Consider the following 21,294-nt stretch of genomic DNA (forward strand, 5'->3'; position numbering starts at 1 on the left):
AGGAACAAGAGACTTCCCTCCCCTCTTCTCCTTCACACTCCCTTGCTAAAAGAAAGCAGATGAGGAAAGGAGAGCAGACGCTGGGTCGAATACTGTAGAGAGAGAATTAAGTGACTGCAGTGGCATAACACAGCCCATACGCAGCCAGCATACCCCCCTTTGCCCTCTATGTCTAGGAAGAATGTTGTCAAACCACAAGCTAACAAGAATGTTTAATGGAAAGGGACATTAATGGAGGAGATACTCTCCTGCTTGTAAATGATATCAGCTGAGGTACCAGAGAGCAGGGGAAGGGGAGAACAGTAAGCTCTGAAGGAGAGTTACAGCCGTTATGTCACAGTCCTCAAATAGGCAACCAATTTAAATTCAACAAGACAGTTTTTAGGCAAGAGTAAATAGACTCCTTAATTCTTAAAAAACACATCCTTTGAGGCTTAACAGCTATGAGAAGGGCTGTTTATGAAAACTGTGTTTACAGCAGTTTGCAAGAGACCATATGTAGCAGATGAAAAATCTGGTGCAGAAACAGCTGAGCTGAGAGGCTTGCTCGCTGCAAACAGTGGCCAGAGCCTCAGCTGTGCTGAGGCAGTGCTGCTCTCTGGACTGAAGCTTTGGCTGCACTCCCTGCCTTGTTTTGGAGAGTGAGGGAAGCTTGTGCCACGGTGGGGAGGCAGGTTCTTGGCGGTCAGGGCTGTGCTGTAGCAGAGGCAGGGGAGCTGTGCGGCTGCGTGCCCCACCATCCGTGGCCCCATGCCCGATAGCTCCGCTGTGGAGCAGGGGTGTCGGGCAGGTTGCGGCGTGGAAGGGCTCTCCCTCTTTGGCAGCAGGGGACAGCTTTTGGGATGAGCTCAGGAGAGGACTGGCGCCAAGGAGAGGGGCATGTGCCCCGGCAGCACTGGGGCGTGCTCCTGTGGCCTGCTGCAGCCTCCGTGCCAGCACCTCTGGTGGGAGCGTGCACAGCGAGGTGGGTGCACCCAGGACCTTGGGGCACCTGGGCTAGTTGTGAGCTGGCTTTGGTATGGCAGATGGTATTTCTCACAGCCTTTCTTTGGCATTAAAGCCAGAACAGCATATCCAGGCTCTGCGTGTGGCTTAGGATACCAAATCTCCAGCCTCTGAGGCCAGTCATAATCAGGGCTTCTTTTAACCTCTCTGAAGTAGTGATGGGGTGTTAGGTGTAGGTTTCTGGCTGGAGACACTGGACAGCTCTGCCAGTCCTTGGCTGCTGCACCTCAGCATCCAGTAAGGTGTAATGGGGCCAGTGCGTGGAGGCCTCTGCACTGAGCCAGCTTTGCCTGGGGCTGACGCAGCATCTCTCAGCACATGAGGAACCAGGTGATTCAGTCCTCTTATAGCACATGCAAACCAGGCAAACACAACCAGCCACGGGTTAGGTTGTGTGACTGAGAACTCCCAATGAGCACCTCCAGGCAATTAAGAACTTTGTGCAAACGTTTTTTGAAGGGTTGTTGTCTCCACTACTAGGAGGATACGTTAAATGGCCTAGGTATCCAGTGCTCCTGTTTTGTGAGTGTCTGTCTGGAGGTCAGTAAAAGCATTTGCAGTCTCAGGGTGGCAGAAATGACCTTCCCCCTGCAGGTCATTAAGTTGTGAGCAAACAAAGGATTAATCTCTTTATACTGATGTACCACCAGAGGCCCAAGGGTGAAACAGGGCACTACTGTGCCAAGTGGTGCGTAGTCCTGAGAAGAGACAGTCCTGTCCCAGAGACCCTGTACTCCTCCTAGGTGTTCCTCTTTCAAAGCAAATTCATCGCTTCTAAGTGTCTGTTCACATGCTAGTTGCAAAAGGCAGCCAAAAGGGTCTGGAGGTTTCCAAACTGCCTAAGACTTGGAAAGCCAATTCCCTAGGGGAATTCTCTTCAACAGGACACTCGGGAGAAGATTCTTAATCCTCAGTACAAATCTTAATCTCAACTGAAATGTAAAAGCTGTTTTATTGCACATTGTCAAAGCCAAAATAACTTGGGGGGCCCAGCGGAGTAGAACTTAATTCATTTACGTTGCCTCCAGCAAAGTTAACAGACAAGAATGATGGTCCCCTGGGGAAGGGTGCTAATCCATCACTGATTTTTTGTGTGATGCTTCATGTATTATTTAGCCTTTCTAGCCTTCAGTTCCCTGTTTGCAGAGTGGGACAGCAGTGTATCCTACCTCTCCTATCACCTCCAGCTTCTTGGGATTGGTGTCAGAAGGGGCTTTGTTCTGCTCTAGCTTGTGCTCAGTTATGTGCCACTTGCTTGAAATAGAGATAAGTAGAAAGACCAGGCATGGTTTGCAGGGAGGGGAGTCCCTATGATCATATGACATCACCTGGCCTTTGTTGTCATTAGCTAATGTGCATACTATGCAAGATGTCCCAGTCAGCTAGTCGTTCATAGCCCCCATGAAGCTTTCTCTGGAGACTGTGCATACGTAGAAGAGCTGTTGTCTCCTGCAATGTTTGGCTGAAGCTGATGATGTCCTGGATGCTAGGAACAGGCCTGACAACACTTGGTCTTCTGTTTCACTCCAATACTGTGTGGCAACAGATTCTCTCCTCCTTATTCTACCTGGATTACTCCAGACTGTAGCAAATGTTGGCCATTTCATAGTTTGCAGTTGGGGACTACACCCACCTGTGTAAGGTATTATACATACATACCATGGAAGAATGCTTATAATAGTATTGATTCATGTAGCTCTAAGTCAGGTCTCTCCCCTACTCTTATCTGGCACATGTATTCAGTGCTGGAATTTTTTAAAACTTGAGTGTAGCATTTCAGGAACCAGCCTTTAAATCGCAAGCCCACAAACTTCAGTGGCTACTTGCTATGTAATTTGAATTACATATCCTTGGGAGATAAGGGTGCCATGAGGTTTACCACAATTTTAGGTGCTTGGTTAAAGGACCAGCTGGCCAAGCAGGAACATGCTATAGCAGTGAGCAATGCTCAAGAGAATGCTCTTGGGTTTACAGTGCTAGCTGTTGGACACTGGCCTCCAAGAAAGTCATTTCATACCACATGTCTCAGTCTGGGAATGCCTCTTGCAAATGGCTGATGTCATGTTAAGATTTCATTTTGTGAGGGAGGCCTGGTGACCTTTGCAGCTGGATCCCACTACCTCTTACTGTCATATCTGTCCAGTGATGTGGAAAAAAAATAGATCCGATAATCATGAAACAGATTTATCCATATGCAATGAAAGCCCCATGCGAAAGAGACTTATGATCGTCAGTGACAACAGGACCAAGATGTCTTTCTACTTGAATGATGGCTTCTGTTTTTCAAAGGACATAATTCACTGTGTGGCTGGACTTCAGGCACAATTATAGCCTAGAAAATCAGTTTTTGTGGTATTGAAGCAAGCATATTTGTGCCTGCTGTGAAGGGATGGCTAAGGTGTAACCACAGTTATTTCTGTGTCACTTAGCATTTGCCAGCAATTAACAGCGATGCCTGCAGAATCAGAACAAGGCCACGAAATGAGCTTGCAGTGTATGACTATCACTACACATTTAGATTACTCCATGACACTGACAGAAGATAGCAGGCTCAGGCTCCTTTGTGAGCCCTGGGGAATTTATTCCAGATGAGGTGGGATCCTTCTCCCTAGAAGTAGATCCTCAGCTTACATGGCAGCAGGAAACACCAAAGTGGGAAGTACAAATCCCTCCTCCCATCCCCCACTGACACACATGCCTTAATTCCTCCATTTTTTACTTTTCTGGGACTTTTTGTCTTATCTCCCAGTCATCTTAAGCAATCAGTTAGTTATTTCTTTTTGCTGTTCTCATTGCAGGGCAACCATTGATGAAGTGGAAACAGATGTGGTGGAGATAGAAGCAAAGCTTGACAAGGTAAGATGGAGCAGCCTGCAGCATCAGTTTGGAGAGAGACATATGCATTACTGCTTAGGATGTGGTTCCACCAGGCTCCTCTGAACATGGACCCCATCTCAGGCTATCAAGAAATTACTGTATAATATCTTGGGCTTGTACGCAGTGCCATGTCTCCCTCTACTGACAGGCACCTCTCAGGGCTCCTTTGTGATAGCCGGAGAAGTTAGGATGAGAGGTCCAGACTTGTGCTTCTAATGCTGACAGATAGCCTTCTTGCTCTGGTCCAGGATGTCGGTAACTAACACTCTGCTTCTGTTGGGGCAAGTTATTTCAATACTGTCCATTTCCCTACTCCACCCATCTTGCCTATGATATTAATCTGTGTGGGCTAGGAGCTGTTAGGTGTCCACACAGCACAAGCACCACTGTGTCCTGCCCAGGGATCTAAGCGGACACTTGCAAGGAGATAAAGGGCCAGATTCAGACTGATGATGGTGGTTCCTGTCTGATGTTCAGCCAGACTGTGTGCCACAGCCGTAATATGACCCTGGAATATCTTCTCATGAGTCATTTGGCCATTTTGCATGTTTGCTGGTGATTCTTTACATCCGGTTGGTAGTTTATGACCCCAAATAATGCCCTGTTCCAGGATGGTATGTAATCCAGCGATCTGAGAGCAGGTCAGTAGTTCAGCTTTTGGGGTTCTTTACTTATTAGTAGATTTGCCTTCTCTTCACCACTTGCTCTTCACAGGGAACAAAAGTTCTGTCATACTGGTGTCTGTCTGGTTTAGTGAGTGTTTACAGAGAATTCTGGGGCTCTTGGATGACAGACTGTGCAGACATGGGAATTATTACTGTGCAGCCACACCCTTGATTTTATTACAGTATCACTGTACTTTGCAGGATATGATTAGACCTTAATCCTGACCTCTGAAATGCCATTCCGACTTCCTGCCCATGTGACCCTCCTTCGCTTGCCTCCTTTCCTATCCCATTGTGCCCCTATGCTGGCTGGTTGCTGTGCAGTTGTACATCTATAATTATGGCCTATAATGTATGCTGCTGGATAACAAAAGAGTACTGGACTGAAATGTTAATTATAGAGTTCCACTAGAAGTGGGATGTGCTCAGTGTTCATCTTCGGGATGCTGGTATTGGCCTTTAAGGTGAGAAACAGTGCGAATCTGTGTGCAAACAGACTGCAAAGGATTGTACAGATGTTACAGGGAGCTGGGCAAAGAGCATTTGTTGTGTATCTGAGACCGAGTGAAGGATGAGGGGGCAACAGGGCAGGGAGTGCTGAAACAGGCTTGGAGCTAAGTCAGAAGAAGGCGGCTTTTCCTCCCCCGTTCCTCCTGATGTCTGAGACATTGGCCCAGTTATTTCTAAACTAGAACAGATAGAAATGCAGAGGAGAAGCCAGAAGAGCTGTTGGCTTTTTAGCTATGAGATTCCCCAAAGTTATCAGAGGATAAAATTCTGTGTCTGATAGAGAAATGGGCTCTGTTGAAGTCACAAGCCCTAGGCAAACCTGTGCCCTATAAAACCTACTTACTACTCAGCTGCTAGAAACAGGCATCTGCACAAGCTAACTAGCCTCATTGATGAAAGCTGCAAAGGGATTTAAATTATCCCCGGCATCTATGGACAGGCCTGAGACGCTAAGACACAGCATGGGGAAAAGCTTGCTCTAGGTGACACTGCTTGAGCAGAGGGTTTGGACCAGATGATCTCCAGAGATCCCTTCCAACCTTAGTGATTCTGTGATTTTAGCACTACTGCTGTTAGTGCCCTCTGTAGTTAGACTGAGAACATCAGACTGGAAGTACAAGAGCTGTTCAGGGCTCTCAGCTTTGTTATTGTTTAGTGCTTTTTTGCTTGCAGTAGGAGAGCTACAGGAACAAATTAATTTGAGCTCCTTTGAGTGAGGACTACATTAAAGGAATAGTCTCAGTTTTGGTCTTCCCCAGATGACAGTTATGGAGTGAGGTTCTGGTAGGGCAAAGTGGGCAGACATCTCATTCTGTTTGTTTGTATCATTCCCCTGTCTGCTGCAGAGGCGACCAGCCGTGCAAAGTGCTGTCTCAGTCACAGTCAGCAAAAGGCTCACTGGGCCTGGAATCAGGGCAAGTGAGGCTGGAGCTTCCATCTGAAGATTCACAGAAGTTCAAATTAGTTTCTCTGAGGGTAGCTTTGGACAAGATTCAATCACCGCATTCATAGTCAATCAACCTCAAATAGCCCAAGGCTTTCTCTGTGTACCAGCTAGGCAGATTCCCAGGGCAGCCTTTCTAGAGTTTAGAGTAAATGTTCAGTGGTAACAAAATGGCTGACATGACTAGTTCTTAAAAGGCAGCAAACTGGCAAGGATTGATTGTATTCCTCTGCCTTTTTCAGTGCCTTTGAACACTTAGTTTATGAATGATTTACCCTTTAACACCTGTTTAAGATGAAGGTAAAGGGCAGTTTTAAAGATTCACCCAGGGGAATGCCAGAGGTCTGGCTTTGATTACTGTTTCAAAGAGATTTCCTTCACTCTGTCCTGTCCTACATCTGCAAAAGCATCTTTCCTCCCTGTAGGAGGCTAAGGGAATAGGATGCTGTTCAGCGCAAGGAGGTATCAAAAATGTGACTTAATATTTGTTATTGAACTTTCTGAACCTCAGTTTGGGATTTAATTGCTTTCTGCAGCTAAAGGCAGAAGTGGGTGCTTCCTTCTCTCAGCTAGAGTAACCTCAGGTTTGCTTCCAGCTGTCAAAGACCCACTTCTTACCAATGGTGTCCAAGCTCTCTTAATGTTTCAGTTTTTCCAGAGCTAAGGAACATGATTTCTGGGTGTGCTAGCGCTGAATGGCCTTCAGCTACTAGTAACACAGCCTTGGCTCCAAGTGTGCGCACAGAGGTGTGCTAGAGACTGCCACATTGCAGAATCGGCTGGATTTCCTTTCCAGAGGATCTATCCAAAGCCTTTCATGTCTGTCTGGGCTCCAGATGTGACAGGAGCTGCATCTGTTTGCTTTCCTTCTCTGGGGTTGGATGGGATAGTACAAGCCTGGTAGCACCGAGTGCTGTTCTGCCAAACTGAAAGGACAGGAGAGAATGTGAATGCGAAAGACTGAGGACTGCACATACTGTATATATACAGATATGCCATGTGTGATTATATATGTATTTATACACTCAGATATCCTCAAATATATTCTTACAGATTTGCAGGCAGAGGCAGGCAAGCTTCTTCTGCAGTGCAAGCCTATAGAATGTGATTTGTGGTTACATAAACAGAGCACCAACCCCAAACTAGTACACCATGCTTCAGTGGGGTTTTGACATTAAGCTAGCAGCATCATACAGCTTGGGGTATGAACAGAATTCCTGTTACCTTGCCTTTCTTTATCCCTTCTTTAAGATAGTTAGGGGAGAGACATCCCAAGCCTGTAGGTGAGGCTGGTTGACAGTTAGATTTCTAAAGCCATTTTTCATTAGTGAGATTAATATCTCTAAAAAGCTCCTGGTTTTTGAGAATGGAACACTTTCATTCCAGGTGCTGTTCCTTGTCAGCTTCTAAAATTTTTCAGTTAGTTAAAAAGCTTAGAACAGTGATGACTTCCACAAATATATATGTAAAATTGTGTTTAGTGGCCAGCCCCTACTGTTGCAGATCTCTTGGGCTGTGGTTTGTGGACTTAAGTCATTTAACTTAGCCCCTTTACAAGGAGTTTTGGCTGAAGGGAGATAGGCAAATGACCAGGAATTCTGACTAGCATGCAAGTTAAAGATCCAGTCTCTATAGCCAGTTCCAGGCATGCTGAGGCAGTTTGCTGTGGCTGGAAAGTCTGGGAATGTTCCCTGCAGTTGTTATATTATTAAAAGCTTCTAAAGGCTCTGCAAAGGTGTATGCCCATGCTGCAGGGAGCGACTTCCAAAGTGACAAAGCTGGCCTCATTTTGCTGCAAGTTCCAAGTAACTTCATTAAAGTTGTAGCAGGGGCGATGATTAGAATCAGAACATGTGTAGTTTCCTTAATGTTGCTGACACATTCCTCAGAACAAAACTCCTTCCAGGTCCTGAGGAAAGACTATACCAAGTCACAGGCAGTCCAGAGATATATCTCACACCAGCGTAGTTTTCTTGGGCTGCAGAACTGTGGCAAGTGATTCATAGTTAGTTACATTCTTGATGGTTTAACCAGCATGCTAGGTAACACAGACATTCACTGACTGCAAGCAGCAGACATGGCTTAAGTAGTCCTGGTCAGAAAAACATGATATAAAAATAACAGGTTGCAGAGTGCTGGCTCACCTTCATTCCAACAGAAGTGCAAGACTGGACTCTACAAGTAACCCGAACAGCCAGCTAGGCTCAGAGATTTCTGTTGACAGTCCCAAAGACCAACATACTCCCAGCAGACAGCTTCTTTCCAGACAGCTTATCACTTCTGCCCAGCACCAAGGAGTCTAACCTCTTCCCCATCAAACTGTGTGATCAGATTTTTTTTATTGCAGTCCTGTGGGCAAAGGATGGAATGGATGATAGAAACCCACTAGAAAAGATGGACTGCTCTGATTCATCTGTTCTCAGGAGATAGCCTGGGACTCTTTTCTTAAGCGACGAATGAAATGCTGACAGCATGACTTACCCTGGAAGTGAGGTTTGTGCCCCTGTTTCTGCCATGTGCTGTAAGGGTTATTAGTGTAGCCACACCAGGAATGCATCTGGCATCCTACTCTAAAGGTCTTGGAGTCTGGTATTGGTGCAGATTAAATCCACTGGGTTTTCAAGTCAGTTCGATGTGGTCAGCTGCCTCTCTGCTCACACCTCTCTCCTTGTGCAGCTGGTGAAGCTATGCAGTGGGATGATTGAAGCAGGCAAAGCCTACATCACCACCAACAAGCACTTTGTCAGCGGAGTTCGTGATTTGTCACAGCAGTGCAAGAAGGATGAAATGATTTCTGTAAGTCATCCGGTGTGGTGAAGTATGGGACACACTGAGTTATACAGCAGCGATAACCATCCTGATGCTGTGTGCAGATAGTATCCTAGTACTTTGTACTATGTAAGGGGCCATTTAATGGGAGATTTTACTTTGAGGAGAATATATTGTATCTGATAATGCAATGCTGAAAAATCAGAGTGAGATTCCTCATCTGCAGGGAGAACTGGGCTTTTAAGAAGCCACAGTGCTGTCAAGGTTGTTGGAATCTATGTCATTGAGCACCAGTTATTTAGGAAACACAGAAACAACTGGGCATGTTGATTTCAGCACTAAACTGGAAAGTACAGGGAGCCTATGGCTTCAGTGCCAGATATTTATTGAATGCCTGCTTGCCAAATGACAGAGTAGCTCTTCAATGTTTTAAGGAGAGTGTCTCTGTCACACCCTTGCACCCCTGGGGATAAAGGACAGCTGCTCCTATTCACTGCCAGTTCTCTTTGACTTTTTTTGCAGGAGTGCCTCGACAAATTTGGAGACAGTCTGCAGGAAATGATTAACTATCACATGGTAAGATGCCACTTCTTCTTGTCGCTTTGTGTGCTGATGGCCACCTTTCCCTCCAGGCACTGATTAATGGTCTCTTGTATTTGGCTTGCTTGACACTGCACAAAGGTTGGATCTGTGAAGGGGCTCACTTACAGATCTCAGTCCCTGTGTACTGGGTAGCCAAGAGAGCAGCAAAGGGCTGGGAAACATTGCCTATTGCAAAAGTTTTTCTGTCTTTAATATATTGAATGGGATGAGTTGTGAGTCTGTTACAGCTCATTGGTACTCACAATGATCAGTACACTAGCAAATGGGACTTCCACAGGCTTGCAGAGGGGGTGCCATTTAGTGAAAGAGTACATACCATTTTGCATGGGTGTCTTTTGGCTTGTTTCAGGTCAGAGATGTACAACCAATATGTAGAGGGGTGAGATTAGAGACCCCTTTCCAAAAGGAAGAGGAGAGCTCACGAAGTTCTGCATTGCCTATGACTTGTTCTTCTTTTCGGATTGCACAGGATGGTGTAGTGGGGGCAGACAGGGTCCTGAGGAGCTCTCATACTTGGGACTTTGGGTGTGAACTGCTTGCATGTATAGCTTTCTTGCCACAGATGCGGAATACAGTCTAAAGCTTGGCATTCAGATTTGTGCCATTAGGACACAATGGAGACTTGAGTGAATCAAAACAAAAGGACTGCTTCGTTGGAGTTGACCCTAGGAGCAGATTTGGTGGGTTGTTTGCCAGTCTGTGTTTAAGGACAATGCAGACTATATTAATGCTATAATAAGATGAAAGGAAGAAAATGTCCAGACAAGGGCTGTTCTCCTAACCTGACTATATGTCACTAACAGAGCCCAAGGAGTGAGAACCTGCCCTTTTTCCATCCCAAAACATCTAGGCATGGCGTAAAGCTTGAAGAAGAGGAAGGTACTTCATGTCAGTGGCTCCATGCCAGACCCACAGTTTTTAGGTCTGTAACTCAGTAGAAGATACAAATACTTTAAAGGGAGGGAAGCTTCAAAGTGTCAGTGCTGGAGTGACCCACTTTTATACCACGATGCACCTGTCACAGTGTATTAGGCATGAAGCTTACTTTTGGGACTCAAGTTAATAACTGTGTGCAGTTGGAGAAGAAGCTGCATCAAGTCCATTTGATTACTTCATGAAGCAAGTGGGAAGAGCTGTCTCCTAGTGGAAAATGACAGGGAAAAGAGGTCCTACATACCCAGCTCTCCTAGAAATGTTAGTATTTGGAAACAAACAGCTGTACAGGATTGGTGGTGGAGGCGGGGTACTGAGCAATCAGTGTGATCGTCGAAGAAAAGATGCATTTATGTCAAAGCAGAGAAAGCAAAGTCCTAATTCTCTGAAGCTGCTAAACGTCCCTCTGAAAATATAAGGCCTATCTGCTAAGGAGCATGTGAACCCTCCAGAAGTTACCCCTCCATTCCCAGGGATCGTATCATACCTGCACTGGTCGGGCTGGGCTAAGGGATGCCTGCAGTCCAGTTATGAGGAAGCTGTCCCAGCCAGAAAGCTCTGGATGCAGAATGCTGTCTATGAGCTCCACCACACCAGCTCTGCAGCTTCCTCTCGATCCCTGGCCTCTGCCAAAAGTGGCGCTTCTGGGATTGTTCTTGTCTTAGCGAACTAACACGCAGAAGAACCCTTTCTAGAGCTGCCAAATCCCCAGCTGACTTAGTATAACCCTTCCCATGCAACCCACCTTGTTCAGCAGGGGTGAGCTCCTCAGTATGTGTGAGTCAGAGGTTGTAAAAGATAGAATTTCTCTACCACCAGCTGTATGCACATGGGGAAACATGCTTAAACCCTCCCTCCTCTGGGTCTTTGGAGAGCACCCTCTTCTCCTAGCTGCACAGCAGTGTGAGTGCCCTTCCAGGAAATGACTTTGGAGTGACTGCAGCATCTTGAGGCCACTCTGACAGCTGTACAATTAGCTGAGTTATTTTTGGTGGGCTGCTGCTGTCTTCCTTTTGTGTGTGTATGTGTGAGTGTGCATGCGTATCTTGGCTCATCCGCGTCTGAGAATCTCAGCTATGAAGCATTTGTCAGTGCTTACTCCAGGCATGCAGCCAGGACCGTATGTACAACTGGAACAAGTTAAAAAGAAGGGAAAATGTACCAAAAAATGATTAGGAAAAACTTGTTCTTTAATTTTATTGCTAGAGCACTGGGCTAGAAGACATTCCTGCTTCTATTTCAGCCCTACGAAATCCAAATATAAAACCCTGTCCTGAATACAGAGGATGGACACACCAAGCTCCAGAGTATTTTCACTTTTCTTTTGATGCGCAAGGATAAAAAAAACATGAAAGCAGCATTGGAGAGACAGATGACAAAAGAGAAGGCTGAATTCAGAAGAGCTGGGCTCAGTGTCCTCTGCCTTTCTTGTACTCTTAGCCACATGTATTTGGGTTAATGCCTTACTCCTGGCAAAGCATACATAGGAATTAGAAACCTAACACCTTTATGGATCTGGACCGTTGTACCTTTATGCCCCAGTTTCTATATCTGCAAAAAGCACTTCAAATGCTTTCCTCCCTTTGAGAGGCTATGATGAGGGCACACAAACTAATGACTAGCAGAAGCTCTGCTAATGCATGCCAGATAAATGCCAGGATTGTCAGAAGGATGAATCAACATTTTAGGTAATGGTATTTTTGCCTAAACAGTAGAACGGGGTGAAGACAAGGAAGAGTAGACAGACTGAGGACAAAGATGACAAGTTTAGTACTGAGATTAAAGGTGCTGGGATTCAAATTCTGCTCAGCCACACTGACTTCTAGGTGATTACATTAATATAACTGGAAATAGCATTGGGCTCCTGTCTGCTGATGGAATTCAAGAAAGACCCACTGTGAGAGAGCAACCCTGTTCTACGGGAAAGTGTCTGGTCTGTAGAGGATTTCAACCACAGTCAACAGACTGCTTAGCAAACAGTGCAGGGAGCAGTTGTGCATTGGCTCTTACCAGTTGAGCTCTCCTGTGCTTCTGTACTTTGGCTTGGTGAGAGAAGGCAACACCAACAAATTGTAAAGCTGTTTGACCCTTGCAGAACCAAGTTTAGCAGTGCATAAAGTACTCAGGACCTCTGTTAGTTCCCAGTTAGGAGTCTCGTCTCCCTGAGGAGTCACTTTAGTCTAAGCCCCTAACCAGGGCTGTATTTTCATGATCTCTTCTAGCTGACACAGGCTAGTCCTACCACTGAGAGAGGCGGTCCTGCCACCCTTCCTTCATTCTCCCTGCCACTTTCAAGTTTCTACAGCGCCCATCCCTAGTACTGGCACATTGGGTCACGCAGCTGCAGAGGGCACTGGTCTGTGTCCAAACTCACCATTTTTTTAGCTAGGTTCATTAATAGCCATTTCACAAAGCAGCCACACAAACACAGGAAACTGACTGCAGTGCTAGCTTGTGCTGGCTCACAGGATTCATGGCTCCTTCTCTGGGCTCCTTCTCTGAACTGTGCTCTGGAGGTGACTGTCTCTCCCCATTGACTATATAAGAAGGCTTTGGGTGTTATATACCTAAGGTAGTTGTGAATGTCCCAACTTGCATTGCCTTGAAAGATGAGGGGACTAGGAATTGCTGGAGGCTGGTTATTTTGACTGCCTGGTGTGGCTTGTTTGGGCAGCTATTTTGCTGGGGATGGCAAAGAAGGTAAAACAAATCAGACAAACTGTTGTAGGCAATGATGATTACGTAAGAGATCAAGGAACTAATGACTCCAACTGGTGGTGCTTGTTTTCATTAGTGAGATGGAGAATGGCACTGTCCTAGGACACCCAGAGAAATTGTTTCTGTAACATGCTAGCTGTAGAACTGGGAGGCTGATTTCACTGGGTGCCCTAGGAAAAATAGTTTTAGACACCTGGGCCAGCCAGTATGGTCTCTTCAGAAACATATGCTTAGTGACTTGAAATAAAACGTGGATGTGCTGCTTCCTCCTGGTGTTACAATGCTTACCTCTTGAGGCATCACTGCAGCTGGAGTTGTAAGTAGCAGGATCAGCAGAAAACCCGAAGGTCCTGCTGGCTGCCATGTCACCTCGGGGTCAAGGCAGGATGCTGTGCACAGATTTCTCGTGGTAGCTGTGCTATGTCTGGATGAATACTGCATTTCACTTTAGGGGCCTGTTATTTCCCTCTCCTAAAGATTATGGCAGTGTGTAGAACTGCTGAGTTCCTGTACTTTTCTCTTGTAATGACAATCCAGTGGTCTGATTTTCAGTTGTGTTAATGCTATGTTAGATCTCTAAGGAGTAAGGGTCCCCAACCTCAGACATCCCCCTCCCAAAACTTCAGTACCTGCTAAGAAAATACCATGGTAAACTATTTCTCACCCACTGTTGAGCAATGACTGTGACTTCTCCCATGTTACAAGAACAAAATGCCCCACCTTTCCTTTATGAGTCTGGGAGTTCTGCAGTTGTCACATGCGGTAAGAGTGAGAAGAGTCAGCTATTTCTACTGTAGTAAGTACAGTGTTTAGAGTGATTGGCTCTTTACCAAGCTCAGGGAGGACAGAGATGCAGTCTCAGAGGTATTTAGTTCTCCAAGTACCACTGGACTCAAACTGAGGCACTTGGACACCTTTGCAATCATAACCTGTACTTCCTACCTCTGAGAGAAAGTGAAATTTTATTTCTGAGAAATTCCTTATTCCAGAGATTCTGAGTGAGTGAAAGGTCTTCCCCTCACAGTGTAAATGCTTTAGAGCTGTGTCTTGAAATCTTTGCTCATGCTAATATCCCAGGGCACTTCCCTTCAAGAAATGTTACAGTCTGCCCCATTATTAGTACTGTTTTGTTTCATCACTCCCCTCCCTAGCAGGAGCCTTTGCCTCAGCACAAAATGAGCTAACATTTTGCAGAAACTCCCCTGCCAATTCTCTGGCAAGTACTGTCTTTGCAGCACAGGATGCAACTGAGCTGCCTGAAGGATGCTGTGTCATGTCACCTCATCAAAATTCCCTGCTCTGGTTAGGGATGCGTGGTGCATGACAGGGAGCAAGCTCCCAGCTACCTCTGTGAGACATTTGAGCAGTGGGTGGCAGACTGGGATGCCAGAGCCCTGCAGCAACCTTCCTGCACAGCTCACCAGAGATGAACCATTTCGTTTCACCTGAGCCTGAGTGGCATGAACTGGAATTTTGCTCAAGGGCCTGGAGTCTCTCCCATGATGCCTTCTCCTCTCCACATACCACACTGGAGAGAATTAATTTGACTGTGGCTTGCCAAGTTGTTCTGTGCTGGAAATGCTGCTTGCTCATCTAGAAACAGATGCTGTGCTGTCAACATCAAACCCTGGTTGCCTGCTTGCTTCTTTGCTTGCTTGCTTGCTTCCTCCCCCAAATACAAAACACCCTCCCTAAAATCAAAACAGGTTCAAAGCTATTAGCAATCTACTAGACCTTTATATGTGGGAAAACAACCTTTCCCCCTTTTTCCAGAATCTGATGAATATAGTGAACTATGGGAGTTTAACAAATTATGCCTGTAGCTAAAAGAGCATTACGTCACTGCTAGTTCTTACTGGACTGGACTTAAAGTAATGAGGCTATGTAATGGCATTTGGAATTACAGCACTGCAGAAGCTCGCATGTATTTTTTTCAGCCCATTGCAAAAGACTGCAAAAAAACCCTAGACTTGACGTAGATTTTGTTCCCCCAAAACTTCTGATTGGGTCTGAGTTCACTGCACTGCTTTTAAGAACAGATCTTTCTAGTAGAACCACATAACTAATCAGCCCTTGTGGAGGCATGGTAATCCTCTCTGTAGTCTTTTAAAGCAGATGCAACTGGCTATGCTCCATGCCAGCCTCTTGGTGCTGTCTAGCTAGCCAGGTCAAGAGATGTATAACGTATGGGTAGTTCAAAGCTGTCCTCATCCACTTCCAAACAGCTAAGGAAGGGAAAGCAAAAGGTTTTGCAAGGGGAAGAGGCAGTGAATGTGGGGATGCAACAATCCATGGCTCTGCCAATGAGCAGGAGGTAGATTCCCCATCAGCCTATTGCCCTACACATGCCCTGAAAGGAAATATCAGGATCTGCAGCACAACCTTATCACATGTGCACATCAAGGCACCCTTGTCTGAAGGACTTTCCATGGGGACATTAAATGGCTTATGAAATGGGGTGGTGTCACATTGTCAATAAATAATGGGATGGCATGAGGTTATTAATAAACAATTAATGCTTACATGGAGGAAGGTCCAGGAGGCTGTGTGCTGGTGATCTGGAGAGACTGCAAGACATCCTATTCACATGCTTGAAATGAAAGCACTTGGGGTTGGGAAGGAACTAAGACAGGTTTCTTTGGGTGTTGTTTTGCCTTCCTTCTGCAGGCACATTTCCTTCCTGAGGGTTATCTGAATGTTTACACTGAAAAATTCCCAAGCTCTTGAGACCTGGGACTCTGGTGATGCCATTGGTTTCTTCCCTCTTTCTTTACCGAGGAGTTTTTGTGATGTCTTCTCTACTCAAGGCAGTCTTCTGTGGCCTGTGGAAAAGGGAGATATTCTCCAGATTTCCCTGGAAACTAGCTGGACTTGCTTGACTCAGGGAATTTCTAGTGGCAACCCAAACCCAGGGGAAGGGCTTGAGTCACCAGAACCTATCAGATAGATTTATTGAGGGAATCAGTGCCAGGATTGCATGGAGACATGGAAATATCCTCATCAAAGAGAGACTCCCAATGAAATTTTCATTCACAAAAGCAGTCTTATTCCGTGAACCCTCTTGGGAAATTTAAAGACATTACAAAAGTGTCTTAAAGCATTTTGTGTTAGCATTCCACATTCCAAAACAGTATTAATATCAAAGGGATGAGATATGAGAGTGATTTTACTTACATGGCCCATTGCTGTATAAGAATTGTCTGGAAATGGTTATGTAAACAGTTTAAGACATGGAATCTGAGGGTGGGGTAGGGGTATGTCTCGCTACCAGAGCTGCTTAAAAAAGGGGGGGAGAAAGGAGGTTAAAAAATCAACTTTTTTCACTTAAGAAAAGCCATTAAAAAATCAAAATACAAAAAATCTCCAATCAGCTCCCTGCTTTAAAGACCTCCTTTCATTCACCTGCCTGCAGGGTTCTGCAGTCTGCCTACCTATTTGCTTTCCAACATCCTTATCTGCACTTTTCTTGGCTCATTCCTGTGCAGTCTCCTCTCTCTATCTGATCACAAAGATAAGAAAAGCAAGAGGATGCAAGTAAAAGTGCTGTCGTGATGAGATTACTCTGGCTGAGCCCCTTAAGCATATCTTCAGCAGCACCAAGTATTTTCTGTCTCAGAAGACTTAGCATTAACATTGCCCTCATTGGTACTACTCCAGACAGCGCTATGCTGAGATACATCAAGCCCTGAGTTTCGCTATCTGCCCCAAATCACTGTAGCTGCATCATGGGACTCCTCCAGCAGGAGCAATAGCAGCTTGCAGAGGGAGGAGAGTTAGCTGCGCTGAGTGAGCCAGGAAATGTTTCCTGCTGACAGGAAGAAAAGACACACAAACTGCGATGAGTCAGTGAGGCAGATGGCAGATGTCATGGGTGGAGGGTAGTGGTGCAGTTCCGAGGGAAGGAAAAAAGAAGTAAAATGTGAGAATGCCCCAAGCTGCCTATTCTCTACAGGGCTGGGTGGACCACATATATTTTCTGACAGTACTTAGGAAGGGGCCAGATGCATGAAGCTACTGCAGCAAGGGATAGCATTTGTGGATGCAGAATTGCCATCTGACAAGGAGAGATGCTTTTTGTCATCTTACAGCTTCACAGCGTTTGCCATCATGTCCTCGTGCAATGACATTACACTAATCCAAAGGACTTTAATGTCCTGCCACCGCTTGAAATTGAGTACCAGTCTAGCAGTTAACACAAGAGTTCAGTGTTGGATTCTGGGGTTCAGAAAATTTGGGTTTTTGTAAGTTTCTACAATATCTTTGAATATCTGCTTTCCACTGAGAATCTAGGAAGGGAGAAACAGGTTCAATAATATGTGAGGGGCAGGAACAAATGTCATTTGAACTGAAGCATAAACCAAGGCTCTTGAACTTTTCATGAGAAAAGCTTGGTTTAGAAGTTAGACTCGGACTATGTTGACATCCTACAGGTTTAATGTAAGGAGCGTTGTTGGTTTGTTTTCCAGGGCACAGACTCTCAGGTGCACTGTATTGCCAAGGTATCAAGGATGGAATGCTACTCATGGGTGGCATTTATCTGATGTACCATTATTCAAGCAATTTAGGACCAAATCACATAGCCAAACAGGAATAACAGGCATTTAAGCATCCCCTGCCAGACAGAGGATGCTCAAATCCTGCCTGGCCCTCCTGCCAGTTAAGTTGCTACATTCAGCTGCCGCAAGCTGCACTGGCAGGGAAGTAAACTGTAAGAATATGAAATCAGGGAAAAATGTAGCTTACGCTGTAATTGTTCAGTTTTATTTTGCCACTGGAACAGCTGCAGTGATATTTCCATCTTCTTTCGAAAGCTTTGTCAGCCACACCCTGACTCAGTTGGGACAGAGACAGAGATGAAAAAGCTCTTTGCAGTTCTTCAGTAGGATAAGTAGTTGAAGAGAAGAGAAAGAGGTGGAGAGGCCAGGACAGACTGCCAAGGCAACTGTAGTACTAACAGTGACACGTTTTATCAGTACAAGCAGGCTTTTCAGCAGAATGGGCCCTCTTTGGGGAACAAAGCGTTCTTCCAGCAGCGTAGCATGCGATTCTCTTCCTTCTGTCCTGATTCCAACCAGAGCTGGTAGGAGCAAGATCAAATCCAGATGCTGCTGTCTGGCAGGAGAGGCTGTCATATAGATTATGGAAGACCAACTTCTACAGGCTTGGGGAGGTCACTTTTACTCCCTGTCAGATGGTCACAGATAGCCAATAAAAGCACATTCGGGCAGCTCTGTACCTCACCTAATAAACTTTGCTAGCCTGGCTGTAGCTGCTTCTCCCTTACACACATACACATTGCAGTCCCCCAGTTTCGGAGACTGCTGACTGGCCAGGATTCCCAAGACCAGATAAAATGATCAGGCTCTAGCTCCCAGGCCACCAGACAACCAACCCTCATTAAAATGAAATATAAAAGCAGTCCTCAGACTCTTTCTGTGCATGTTGTTCTCAATGAGAATAGGCCTCTGGACTGGCCATAAGGGAGATAAGTGCACAGATGTTACTCATGCTAGCTTGTAACCACTTTTGTTAGGATGGTGAATCAGCAGTTCTGGGAAGAGAGGGCTATGTTTGTCCTTATGTGAGGCAGCTGCAAAGGAAGCTCCACACCTTCCATCTAATCATCTGGGACCAAATTTTGCAGGGGAATAGCTGATTCTCTGAGTGATCTTGATCTCATCTTGGGATATCATTGTCAGGGCCCTGAGTGCACAAATAGACCTTAATAGCCCTGACCAGCCTCACCTGGGACCTCCACCCACACCTTCTACCCATGGGCCCAAGAGCCCATTTAAGCTCAGCCCTAGGCTTTTAGTCTGTCTGGAACTATGTTGTGGGAATGGTGGTCTCCAGATCAACCATAGCTATGCCTATGCCTGGCCAGGGGCCCTGTTGATCCAGACCCTGATATGTGGACTGATTCCCCTTCCCCCCCCCCCCCCCCCCCAAGTTTGACTCCAGATCTGCCTTGGCACAATGGACCTACTAGGCAATACCTGGACCTGACCATGAACTGTAGACTGAGTTCCTGGCTTGGCCTTAGACCTGCCTCATTGCTGTGAGCTTGCCTGATGATCTGGATTCTTGGTTGAACCTTGATAACAACTCTGGGCCTGTCCTGCTCACCTTGTGTGGGGATAGTGGGACAGGGCCTTTGCTGATGAGGCTCCTGCCTTGCTGGCTGTGTTAGTCCCCTCAACTCCTGGCTGGCTAGCCTTTGCTGCTCCCTGACAATTGCCACGGTGAATACATCAGCCTGATGTTCATCTCTAGTCAGTCACTGTCCCTGTGTGCAGCTGTGATGTCCCACTTCAGAACTATGTGTGTGTAAGTGATGAGTGAAACAGTCCACAGGTATGCAGTCTCATTTTGCTTTAGCTCCTGCTTTGCCTTGGAGCCTGGTGGGAGCCCCCTTCTCTTGCAGGCTCAGCAGGGAGTAAGGTGGGAATGTTGTAGCATTAGCTTCTCTTTGGATGTGTCTGATGTTCTGTGTCTTGAGTTAGGCTTGCAGTACCCAGAACAGAATCCTGGTCCACTGAACTTTCTTTGGTTTCATGAGGACAAGAAATTCCTCGGTTTCCTGTCAAATCCAGTTTTGTATTGTATCCAGTTGCCTCAGGAGCTTACACTGAGGAAGTGAAATGTAGGCTCCAGCCCTTTGCTGCTACTGGATGAGAGTTGTGTTCACCTCCTCAAGTATGGATGTAAGTCATAGGCTGGGCTTGGCTTGGCTTGGTGGGAGCTAAGAGAGAGGGTGGGGTGATATTTCGTCTGGAAAATCTTAAGCCAAATGATTTGTTCCAAGCATGTCTGGGAAAGGAGAGTAAGCCAGGGAACAATTTTGTATTTGAAACTCTTGTTCTTAAAACTCCACTTATTTTGCTTTGAAAATTGAATGGAGGACCCACTCACAAATGCTTCCCTGGTGATCTTGCCTGGCAAAATTAATCAAGAAGCAGAAAGAGAAGTGCTGGTATTGAAGCATGTTTCTCAGAAGTTGCTGGCAGGAAAAGTATATTCATTATCTTGGTATCCCTTTACAAACAACCTGACAATCCCTACCGTGGGCTTCCATTGAATGAATCAGTGTAGCCTGCAAAGAAGGATGTTATCATAGTGGTGTGGGGCTCAGCGCATGTATAACAGGGGCAGGGTAGAAGAGGAGCATTGACAGAGCAGGATGTGTGCATGCAAGTGGCCTTTCTTTGTGTGCAGATCTCCTTTTCAGAAAAAAAATTACAATAAAAACATAAAGCAATGAGATGTCCCTGTATTATGGGCACAGAAATACTGTTTGTGATTACCACAAGAGTTCATTTCCATCTTAGCAAATGGATTCAGTAATGAGCAGTCTTACAAGCTCTTGTCTTTTAGATCTGGTCTGAAACCATCCTGTGGCAGGAGAAAAACTTTGCATATAGGTCTGGAAGAGCCCTGATGGGAGAGTGAGCCTAGCCTCTATGTTACAAGCAGGGACCTTGTATAAGTGCTTCATTTGCACTGTTGGAGGCAACTGCCCTTTTCCTAGCCAGACACCAGTGTGCAGAGCCACTTTGGCTACCACGGAAGGACAAGGGCAGTATCTTCCTGCCAGGGTGATCTGCCAGGTCTGGGAGTTTGCTCAGTTTGTCTTGAACCGGTTTGTCCTGTCCAGAGTGTTGGTAGAATCCTGCTTGTTTGTTTTAGTGCAATACCCTAGGACACTGGCTGGGAGCAGACTTTCCAGGCATGGATGGTAAGGTCGATATAGGTGCCCCGCATGAGCACTGCTTATTGTGGTATTCACTCCTCATCACATAATAGGGAACAGCCTTCATGGCTGTGCAGCCCTTTCAATCCTGCTGCTCCCATTCACATAGTAGCTACGTGTAGCCCTGGTCTGTGCTATTTATCAAACTGAGAAATGCCATCCCTTAGCTCTGTGATTTGACTTTAGATACCCTGGAGTCCATTCTTCCCCTGGAGTGTCCAAAGGTACTTGTTTGCAGTCCTGAGTACAACACAATGAAGCGTCCTTTCCTTTCTCTGATCTTAAGTGAATGTGTTATCCTGGTGGAAACCAATGGTGGAAACGCTCCAGATGTAGGTATAGGTGGAAACCAGATGGTGGTCTTGCTGTTTGTCTATCCCTGCACAGCATCATGGGCAGAGGGAAACATTGTCAATGCCCAAACATCACTAGGGGAGCCATTCCATGGGAATAGTTGCAGGAAGTGCTGGGAAGGCAGATGAATGCCAAGAGCAGCAAGTAATTTAAACTGGTAAAGCCAC

General features: G+C 45.9%; 1 protein-coding gene across 6 annotated transcripts in view; it reads left to right on the top strand.

Annotated features, from left to right (window-relative positions):
* The window catches only part of ACAP3 (ArfGAP with coiled-coil, ankyrin repeat and PH domains 3), a 114,051-nt gene that overhangs the window by 43,971 nt on the left and 48,786 nt on the right, over positions 1-21,294 (top strand). For all 6 annotated transcript variants that reach the window (XM_064525475.1, XM_064525476.1, XM_026100629.2 and 3 more), the window contains exons 2-4: positions 3,804-3,861; positions 8,677-8,796; positions 9,292-9,345. In XM_064525475.1, the coding sequence (XP_064381545.1) occupies positions 3,804-3,861; positions 8,677-8,796; positions 9,292-9,345 (232 nt within the window). The remainder of the gene's footprint in view (positions 1-3,803; positions 3,862-8,676; positions 8,797-9,291; positions 9,346-21,294) is intronic.

The sequence above is a fragment of the Dromaius novaehollandiae genome, chromosome 24 (genome assembly GCF_036370855.1).
Source record: "Dromaius novaehollandiae isolate bDroNov1 chromosome 24, bDroNov1.hap1, whole genome shotgun sequence".
NCBI lineage: Eukaryota > Metazoa > Chordata > Aves > Casuariiformes > Dromaiidae > Dromaius > Dromaius novaehollandiae.